Here is a 10,989-nt window from a genome sequence, read left to right on the forward strand (position 1 = left end):
GAAGGGGGAAAGAAGGTTCCGGGATCACATCGGTGTGACCCCTGCTGCTTGCTGATACCCCCTCAAAGAGCCACAGCACTTACTCCTTTGGAGATCCATCTCCTCAAAAGCCATTCAATTTGTTTTACCTCTTCATTTTTCTACCAGCATTGTGGAGAACGAGATTTGGGAAAAGCAGCCTGAATGCAGCTTCCCATATTTTATTTTAATGGGATGACATCAATAAATCAGGGTACATATAGTCAAAGAAAACATTTCTAGGTTATCTTGTCATTTAGTTCTGTTGCATACCCATCACCCAAAGAGAGATCGTCCTCCATCACCCTCTATCCAGTTTTCTTTGTACCCCTCCCCCTCCCCCTCCCCTCTCCCTCCTTCCCTCCCCCCACCCCCCGTAACCACCACACTCCTGTCCATGTCTCTTAGTCTCACTTTTATGTCCCACTAATGTATGGAATCCTGCAGTTCTTGTTTTTTTCTGATTCGCTTATTTCACTCCATATAATGTTATCAAGATTCCACTATTCTGCTGTAAGTGATCCAATGTCATCATTTCTAAGTGCTGTTCTCTTAGCAGATCTCAGTTACACAATAGAATGTTATCAACCGTGGTCACCATGTGTAGATCAGAGTTTCAGATAGGGAGCTGCAAGAATTTTTAAAACATGCAATAGCTGACTATTCAGTCAAGGGCACTGACCTCCCTTTCCTTAGGCAAGGAAATTTAATCAAATTAAATTTCCCTTTAATCAAATTAAAATGACAACAGCCAAGACAACAATAGCTGCCTGGTATGAGTGAATCAAAATCATACCTATTTTGGGGGTCAGATCAGCAAAAAATACATTTTTTGGTGTGCCGCAGAATTTTGGTAGTTTTTATGCCATGAGATGAAAAGATTGAAAATGGCTGATTAGATTTTCAGACCTTATTCATCTTATAACTGAAAGTTTGTATCCTTTCCCCAGCCCCTTACAGCCACTTTTCTACTCTGCTTCTATGAGTTCAATTTTTTTTTAAAGATTCCACATATAAGTTACACCATGCAGTATTTGTCCTCCTGTGACTGGCTTATTTCACAGAACAGTGTCCTCACGGTCCATCGATTGTCACAAATGATATCCCATTGTATGTATGTACCACAGCTTCCGTATCCGTCCATCCAGCGATGGACACCTAGGTTGTTTCCATGTCTTGGCTATCGTGAATAATGCTGCAGTGAACATGGGGGTTGTGCTAGAAAATGGTTTCATTTCCTTTGGGTAGATACCCAGAAATGGGATTGCTTGATCATATGGTAGTTCTATTTTTAATTTTTTGAGAATACTTCCTATTGTTTTCCATAGTGGCTGCACCAATTTACAACCCCACCAACAGTGCACAGAGTTCCCCTTTCCTCCAGGTCCTTGCCAGCACTTGTTATTTCTGATCTTTTTGATAACAGCCATTCAGCAGGTGTGAGGGGATAGCTTGTGGTTTTGATTAGTATCTTCCTGACGATTAGTGATGCTGAGCACCTTTTCACGTGCCTGTTGACCATGCACTACTCTTTCTTCTTCTTATTATTATTAAGGGTTTGCTTCTGTTATTTTTAAGCATTAAGTTTCTCCTGTCTTGCTTAAAGATTTGTGATTTCTTTTTTCTGAGCCCAAAACAAATGGAAATAGAGTCCCTAGGAAACTGAAGAAGAAATGGGAGCAAAGAAGGGGCATGCAGGCAGGAGGAGGTCCGGGCTGGTGACACCTGCAGGCATCAGGACGAAGCTGGAGTGTGAGGCCTCGCCTTGCTTTTCAGGGAGTGTGGCTTCTCTTTCAGCTCAGAGATGAAGATGTTTTCCCTCCAGCTTGGGGGAAAGAAATCTCTCTGTACATCTCCACAAATTACTTTCATTTTATTTCAGCCAGAACTTCAAGACCAATAATTTCATATGCTTACCCTTTATGTAAGGAAGTTCATTTTTTCCATTCCATCAGAATAACCCTGAGGCCGAGTTGCTCTGCGTCACTGAGCAAGGATGGCACCAAATCCTTCAAGAGTTAGGGTCAGGCACCTTCTCGGACCACGAGCCCAGGGTCCAGGCAGAGTTGGACCCTGTGCAGAGCCAGCCAGCTGGGAACTAGAAAGCTCTTTAGTTCCCGCCAGCAGAGAGGCTGCCACATTGCGCCCTCAATAATACTGTCTACATTTTAACTGAATAATTAGTACGTTGTGCTTAAGGTCATGTGTCCAGGAACATCTGCTAAAAAAGAAAAAAAGAAAAATCATGACCTGAAAAGTCAAAAAAGAACTTGCCAGGCAGGAGTAGCCAAATGCCAGAGCTGGGTCTTGCCCCCATTAATTTCTAGCGGGGGCGGGGGCGGGAGCCGGGCCTGTGCGGCCTGCCTCACCGGGCGAACCAGCAGTGGAACCTCTGGCCTCCCAGCTTACCCACAAGGACACCAGGCAGGACAGGACTGCGTTATTGACCAGAGCACTGACACGCATTGCTGGTTGATTGGGACGTTTGGGCTTTTATTGTACTTGTGATGGACAGCATAATACTCTCTTCGGTGGAGTGTGCTGATTCCAATGTGCTTTCGCAAACTGTTCTGAGAGGCTCTGCTAGGAGCTACTTGGGAGGTCCCTGGTTTTTTCCATGGACCGTGTTAATTATGAGGAGAAACATTCTCTTCCCCTTCACTGTCTTTTATTTTTGCCAGCCATGCGCTCTGTCTTTGACCTAATCCCACCTAGATGTGAGCTGTGCATGCCTCAGCCTCCAGCAGGCCTTCTGGGAGGAGGCCACCAGCTCTAAGCCAGTCTGGCGCACCCGGCCACGTTTTTGGCCAAAGAAACTGCCCAGGACTCTGAGAGCACGTAAAGGGGACTCCTGGCCACCTGCAGGGACACCCCCTCTCCCGTCTCCCGTTCTTTCCCTTAGAGCTTCCCTGTGAACATTTTTCTGAGCTTGTTTTCTTTAACTGTAGGGTTCTATTTAAGGCCTCACTGACCCTGTTGCCTCCTGCCCTCCAGTTTCTTGCCCAGCTGAAGCTCATGGACTACAGCCTGCTGGTAGGAATCCACGACGTGGAGAGAGCGGAGCAGGAAGAGGTGGAGTGTGAAGAGAACGACGGGGATGAGGAGGGGGAAAGCGATGGCACCCACCCCGTGGGAACCCCTCCAGACAGCCCTGGAAACACACTCAACAGCTCCCCACCCTTGGCTCCAGGGGAGTTCGATCCAAACATTGATGTTTATGGAATTAAATGCCATGAAAGTAAGCTCAGTTACTATCACCTCTTCTTACCTGTGAAGTCGTTTTATTTATGCATTTTCTTACCAGTAATTATAACCCAGTTAAAATCATGCTGCCCTGCAAGCTTCGCTCTCCAGAGTCCCAATAAATTGATTTGGGGACCAGAGGAGATTAAAGGTAACTGTAATCTCTGATTTTGAAAAGAATAATGTGATAAGGTCCTTGAATTTTGTGATGTTTATGAAACCACAAATTATGTTATGTATACAACTCATATACACAAACTTAATAAATACAGATAACATATATAAGAAGTTTCTCTCTTTTATGTAACTGTAAAGTGTCACAAATCCTGAGCTAGGTACAAACATGGTCCACTCTGCACCTCCCGTGGACATCCTGCGGGACAGACACGTGCTCTCGGCCGGCCCGTCCTTCCTCAGGAGCGCTGCGGCATGAGGGTGGAGGACGGGGGCCTCTGGCTTGCTGCTGTGTCTCTCCCGAGCTGCCCCTCCCCACACCCCATTAAGGAGTCTGTGACCTTCTCCTCTAGAGTGGGACCATCTTCATCTTCAGTATCTTGGAAATTGTATATTTGAACAAATGTTACATTCTGCCACAGCTACATGTACATGAAAAAAACATATTTTAGAGAGATGAGAAAAGCAGACCTCTTTTTCTGAGTAAAAAAATTATGATTCATTGTTTTTAAAAAACCTCATATAGCATATCTGCCAAATGAGTTTGTGTTCTATTTTTAATTTTGCTCACCAAAATTATTTCTTTAACATAGAAAATTAGGTAGTCAAATGTATTTATATTTCCTCTTCATAATTAAAATAGCATTATATTTGTGAAAATATGTAGAAGATAGATATTGTCCATGATATATGCCTTTATCCCATTCTGATGCTAGATCCAATGAGAATTTGTAACTAGCATCTAATTGAAATTAGCATCTAATGGTTGAAGAGGATCGAGTAGCATGATTGCTTCTACTTGTTGTATAGAGTATTTTTTAAATGGGGTTTTTTTTACACCAAAGCAATATACGATCATTAAAGAAAATGCAGATTAACAAAAAATAAAACAATCAATCTCACCTTTGGCCTTCCACTGTTAATATCCTGGGGTTGTGTTCTTGTTTCTTACTTTTTTCTTTTTTTTTTCTGAAGCTAGAAACCAGGAGAGACAGACAGACTCCCGCATGCTCCCGACCGGGATCCACCCGGCACGCCCACCGAGGGCGATGCTCTGCTCCTCCGGGGCGTGGCTCTGCCGCGACCAGAGCCACTCTAGCGCCTGGGGCAGAGGCCAAGGAGCCATCCCCAGCACCCGGGCCATCTTTGCTCCAATGGAGCCTCGGCTGCAGGAGGGGAAGAGAGAGAGAGAGGAAGGAGAGGGGGAGGGGTGGAGAAGCAGATGGGCGCTTCTCCTGTGTGCCCTGGCCGGGAATCGAACCCGGGACTTCTACATGCCAGGCCGACACTCTACCACTGAGCCAACCAGCCAGGGCCCCGTTTCTTACTTTTTAAATTGAGAGGGACTTGGGTTCCAAGAGTTAGGCTGTGTAATAGGGTATGCAGGACTCACAGGGACTCTTTAAAAGCCTCTGTTGCCTTGTGCATGGACTCCTTTAAAGCTCGTCCTATGAGACCGCTTAAGCTCTAGTTCTTCTTCCTGCATCAGCAGCCCTGCCTTTCCCAGGGTTACCATTGATGCCCTAACTTTGCTCTTGTCCCTTTACAGACTCACCTCGAAAAGAGGTGTATTTTATGGCAATTATTGACATTCTGACCCATTATGATGCAAAAAAGAAAGCTGCCCATGCTGCAAAAACTGTTAAACATGGCGTAAGTACCTCCCTTTTGTTTCCTTCTCTGCTTCTGGGCCCTTGAGTCCTCTAGGCTGTTCCTTTTCGCTGTGATGCTCAAAGTCTGTGTGTGGTTCTGGCTTCCCACAGGGGTCTGAGCATGAGAGGCCGAGCCAGCGAATGCCCATGCTCACGCTGCTCCCCGGGACTGCCCAGGCTTTTGACATGTTGCTCAAACTTAGCCGTGCCTCCTCTTTTCACATACTAGAGATACTCATCTAGACACGTGCATCACTAGTCTGTTCTACATATTCTTTTTGTTTGAAAAATGTCTCAAAGATAAAAGTGCTGAAGATAGTTAAGTGAAATGTTCAAGAACTGAAGCACTATTCTCTATTTCAGACACTTCCAAAATGGACAGTATTATATACACCACTCACAAAAATTAGGGGATATTTTATAGCTTCATATTCATTTTGAAACATCCCTAGTTTTTGTGAGCAGTATATTTATTCCCCACAATGAATTGTATTTTTTCTATTACAAAAATCTTTTCCATTGCAAGGTCAAAATGTTGTAATCATCTGAATTCCTTACCTTTATTGTGCTTACTCAGAATTGTCACTATTGCAGGCCTATGTTAAGTTGTTCATCCCATGACAAGCATAGAAGGGCTACTCGTGTATCCCTGTTTATCAGTTGAAGACACCGAGGAAGAGAGCTGAGGTGGCAACTCTCCAGGGTCACTAGGAAGTGGCAGGGAATGCTCCCCAGGACCTACCTAGCCCAGCCACCTGCTCTGGACTAGTCCTATCCCTCCATCCCACCAGTGAACCCCATTCACCTGGTTCAAGTTCACAAGTCGTTGACACCCATTATGCTGTTACAGATCCACCAGGTGCAGTAAATAAGCCATAGACCTGGTTTGGAGTCCCTATTGCAGCTTTCCCAGTTGTGTGACCTTGAGGAAATACTTTGGACTTCAGTTCTTCCAACTGATAAAGGAGCCCTAATCCTTCACTGGCGGGGTTTTGTTGAGGGGATACATGAGATGAACAGGCTGAACAGTGGAGAGAAGCTCTGTGTTTGTTCCCATTCTCCTCAAATCTACTTTACTCTTCTATTCTGTATGGAATTGGAAATGCACCACAGCAAACATGGCTCCCATCTTCTCGCATGGAAGTTACCAGCTCAGCCCCATGTATACACCATGGCCTAAAATCATGCGCAGTTTGCAAGAATAGACATGACTCTCCTGACCAAGCGGTGGCGCAGTGGATAGAGCATTGGACAAGGGACGAGGAGGACCCATGTTCAAGACCCCAAGGTCGCCAGCTTGGACACGGGCTCATCTGGTTTAAGCAAGGCTCACTCACCAGCTTGAGCCCCAGGTCGCTGGCTTGAGCCCTTGGTCTGCTGTAGCCCCCAGTCAAGGCACATATGAGAAAGCAGTCAATGAACAACTAAGGAATCACAACGAAGAATTTATGTTTCTCATCTCTCTCCTTTCCTGTCTGTCCCTATCTGTCCCTCTCTCTAACTCTCTCTGTCTCTGCCACAAAAAAAAAAAAAAGAAAAAAAGAATAAGACATGACTCTTCTTAAAGGACTGTTGGGTTGAGCTGCTGCTGGGAACCTACCTTTAGGCCTGAGCTCCTCTGGCCATCCCAGCAGCCCAGGCTGGGCACTGCAGCGACCTCCCCTTGTGCACAGGTGTCTACAAATAGCACGGGGTGACTCAGTCAAGCTCTGTTCTTCCCCTCTGCGGCTCAGGAAGCTGGCCAGTAACTCCCATGGGTCTGCTTGTCTCTTGAAATAGGAAATCCCCCACCCTGCTGTTGCAAGGGGCCCAGCATCCTTGCTCCAAGTAGGTCTCTGAAGGGGAACAATGGCAGCCCTGTTCCACATGCTTGAGGGAAGCCAGCCCCTGTCCTCGGGGAGGGACTCAGTCACAGTGCTGTGTCTCCCTGGTCCAGGTGCTGGGAAAGAGCCGTGTAGGGGACACAGAACCTAGGATCTCTGCTGCCACCCGTTTGAAGCATTCAGCTGCTTACATTGACCAGAAAAATGGACACAATCCTTCATTGTCGTCAGTTTTCCTTTAGCTGAATGTTGATGTTTGTGTCATTCTCAAGGTAGCTACAATCTGCTATCTCAAAAAAAAAAATGTCCCCATGGCTTCAGAATGTAGGCTAAACAGATTCCAGTGCTTGGCAGGAACATCACAAATGTGGCTAGTTTGACTTTTTTTTTTTTTAAGTCACAGCAATCACGGTGTATGTGATAATAGCAGAGGTGGATTTAACAGCGGGCGCACCAGCGCGCGCCCTGGGCCCCGACTTCTGAAGGGCCCCGCAAAACCCCAACTTTACACTTTTTTTCTAATGACACCAAGTTTGGTTTCATATGTGCAATTTTAACATTAATAGTACATAATATTTTTTATTTATTTAAAAATATGGTTAACATGTATTTTTATTTTCCCTGTCTCTCTTTATTTTTAAGAGGCCCAATATTTTCTTCTGGCCCTGGGGCCTCAAACGACCTTAATCTGCTCTGGATAATAGCATCTGTTGTTCTGCCACTCTGCCTTGTTTTCTCACACAGATTCCTATGAACCTTGTATTTAGACCCACTGTCCAAGCTATTTTGTGTTACATTTTAAGAGCAGAGTCTGCATAGGTTTGAAAATGATAAGCGTTGCATTCAGCTGCAATTGGACATTGCTGTCGATACTGAAGAGTAACTATACCAATATTTTTCTCCTTTCAAACTTCCCAGGCTGGCGCTGAGATCTCAACCGTGAACCCAGAACAGTATTCAAAGCGCTTTTTGGACTTTATTGGCCACATCTTGACGTAACCTCCTGCACAGTCTCAGGCGAACACGAACATGGGAAGGACCGAGGTGGCTTTGGTGTAGGAAATACTGAAAACCAAACTCAGTGAAGCACACCTCCTTGTTTACATCTTCAGGCCAAGATGACTGATTGGGGGCCACTCGCTTTAACAGCTACCTGATTATTTCCCAGCATCATTCTAGCTATTTTTGACAGGCGTGCACGTGTATGTGTGTGTGTGTGTGTGTGACTGTGTGTGCGTGTGTGTGTGCCTGTGTGTGCGGGTATCTTCAAAATTAATTAAGTAATAAAGTCGATCAGCTTCAGTCAGAGCATGTTTGGGCAACAACCCTCTGCTTCCAGCTGTGAAGGAACGAAGGAATGAATGAGTATGGGGGGAGGAATTGCATGTCAGACCAGCCATGTCGGCATCACATGATAAACTGGATCAATTTACGTTTTGGAATTGAAATATGTGAGACAGTATACATAATAATGATGATAATAATAATGATGGTGATTAAAAGGAGAAAACTTAACCATGAATGTTACACTCCTACCACGCACGCTGACACTCCTTAACAGCTGTACCCCAAGCCCCTCGCACTGGACAGAGGAGTGCTGGCATGTCCTGAGTGTCTTGGTTCAGGGTTCTATCTCTGCACAGGGTCAGGGCTGCCGGTGTCCCAGGACAAACGCCCCTCCTCCAGCAAGAAGCTGATGCCCCTAGTGATTCTATCTGTACATTTCCACCTCAGTAAATACATCCGGGAAAACTGCTTACTTCTCTTCCTTTGCCTGGAGCTTCTTCACTGTTACACTTATGTTGCAAACATAGGAATTAATGCTATAAAATGATGATAAGGTTTTCCTGAAAAGGGCATAGTTTGGGGCAATGGTATCTACATCTCCCATGGTGGGAAGGTGAGCAAAGCATTAGAACTCTCAATTCTCCTGTTCTGATTACAAATCTGAATTATAAGATGTTTATGTTTGACCATTGTTTAAACAGTGGTATTTTGTTATAAATTATCCCTTTAACTGAAACCCTCAATATTACTGTTTACATTATTAGGAAAACAGGGATATTTTTGAACCTAAAAATTTAATGTACAGCATGTGCTTTTTGAAGTTTACATGTAAAGTCATTTTACAGTGTAGGTGAAATAATGTTTGTCATATTTTGAAATGTATCCTGCAGTCATATTTTGGGGTGAATGTTTTATGCAAAGGACATGGCAGGCAATCTTTTACAATTAAAGGGAAAGGGTTGTTCTGTTTCTTCCAGATATACATTTATCAACCTAATGATTTTTTTAAATGCTTAGCCCAAATCTGGTTATGTAATTTCATTGCCCTAAACTGTGCTGATTGTGTTTAATCAAGTTATAAATTTCCAACATCGATCATGTATTTATCAACTTTCCAGCATTTTTGGAAAGGCGTCAAGCTAAAATATTAGACTTGCTTAGAATAAGTTATCAACTTATACACTGTGCTAAAGCTGTGCCTTTGAAGTTCTTTGTTGAAAACATGAGATGGTTTTTGTAGGCAGTTTAAGAAAAAGAAAGAATAATCCACCCTTCAACAATTACTTCTGACTCAGCAGATTCCCGCCATACTGCCTCTGCCGGTGACTTACTTCAGGGCTATCAAGATTATAATTGAGTCTAATGTATGTGGCTTTACTTCGGGAAACACAGGTAATACAACAGATCAGTGTCTCAGGATTCCATAGTAACACCATCCTACTATTATCTACTGACTTCACATAGATCTATTATCTTCAAAAGATCAGATGTTAACACCTCTGTGACATGGTTGTCCAAATTTGTATTTCATGCATTTAAATTAATTGAGATTATGACTTGGTTATTTCTCCCCACTTTTCATTCTGGAATCCAGTCATGTTCAGTCTTCTGAAGTTATACTGTAGTTGATTTGACCCAAGATGACAAGAATGGTACCCTGAAGTAAGGATAAGGTACATACATTATTTGAGTAACTATTTCCTTTGTGGCCAATCAGTGTATGCTCTTAGAAGTTTACAAAATGCTTTATTTTTGTCTGAAACAGTCTCTGTCATTCATTTCTGTTGATAAACTATTTGGACAGAGTGAGATGCCTTGTATCTCCTAGTGCTAACAATACACTCCAGTCATGAGTCGGGCTTTACAAAATAAAGCACTTTGATGACTTACAAGGTAGATCCTTTGTTCCTCTTTCTTGATTGTGTTTCTGTCTGTTGCAAGCAAATTGTAAACACTCAGTACTAAGTAAGATTACATTAGCTGGTCCTAGAAGAACTAAAGGTGAAATTGAATCTTCTCACTAACTAGTCCTTTGCCTTCAATCTATGAACTATTTTATTAGCAAATAATAGAAACTTCCAGGACAAAATGACTTACAGGCATAGAAAAGAAATCTTTTCAATGAATACCTTATAAAATATATTATTTTATTTTTAATTCTTACCAATCATAGTTCTGTGTCAGCATTTTTTGAAAATATTAGGATATCGTTGATGTATTAAGGCTTTTTAAAATAGTATTCCATTGTCACTGGTGACAGCTTAGCAAACGCTATTCAGCTATTGCACTTGTTCTGAAAATGCATATATGTTCTAATTGTTATATGAGAGTGATTTGAGCATAATGTACTTTTCTCGTGTACTGGTGTGCATTTTTGTTTCACAAGGAACATCAGGTGAACACGGAAAACTGCACCCACCTGCACTGTGCTGGTAGGAAGACACACACCCCTCAGACATTTACCAGCTCGACACATGTTAGGAGTTACACTGGCCCGTATCTGGGGTTCAGCTTTCCTTCCAGCTTCAAATCACTCCTGCCCCATTCACAGGAACCCGAGAGCTGCAGCCCTCTGACCCACTACCACAGGCCTTCCTCAAGATTACCTGTCACATTTATTGTGCTATTTATGTATTTCCTGACCATGTAGCATGTTTAAAACTGCTACTGGTTTTACTCCTTATTTTATTTATATTGTTATTGATTTTCGAGAGACAGCCAGGAAGAGAGAGATGAGAAGCATCATCTCGTAGTTGCTTCACTTGAGTTGTTCATTGATTGCTTCTCATGTG

General features: G+C 43.4%; 1 protein-coding gene across 1 annotated transcript in view; it reads left to right on the top strand.

The window, feature by feature from the left end:
- Window positions 1–10,449, top strand: part of PIP4K2A (phosphatidylinositol-5-phosphate 4-kinase type 2 alpha) — a 205,812-nt gene extending 195,363 nt beyond the window's left edge. Inside the window, exons 8-10 of the mRNA XM_066280373.1 lie at window positions 3,013–3,256; window positions 4,985–5,088; window positions 7,829–10,449. Of these exons, the coding sequence (XP_066136470.1) occupies window positions 3,013–3,256; window positions 4,985–5,088; window positions 7,829–7,909 (429 nt within the window). The 3' untranslated portion in view covers window positions 7,910–10,449. The remainder of the gene's footprint in view (window positions 1–3,012; window positions 3,257–4,984; window positions 5,089–7,828) is intronic.
- The last annotated feature ends 540 nt before the right edge of the window (window positions 10,450–10,989 follow it).

The sequence above is a fragment of the Saccopteryx bilineata genome, chromosome 5 (genome assembly GCF_036850765.1).
Source record: "Saccopteryx bilineata isolate mSacBil1 chromosome 5, mSacBil1_pri_phased_curated, whole genome shotgun sequence".
Classification (NCBI taxonomy): Eukaryota; Metazoa; Chordata; class Mammalia; order Chiroptera; family Emballonuridae; genus Saccopteryx; species Saccopteryx bilineata.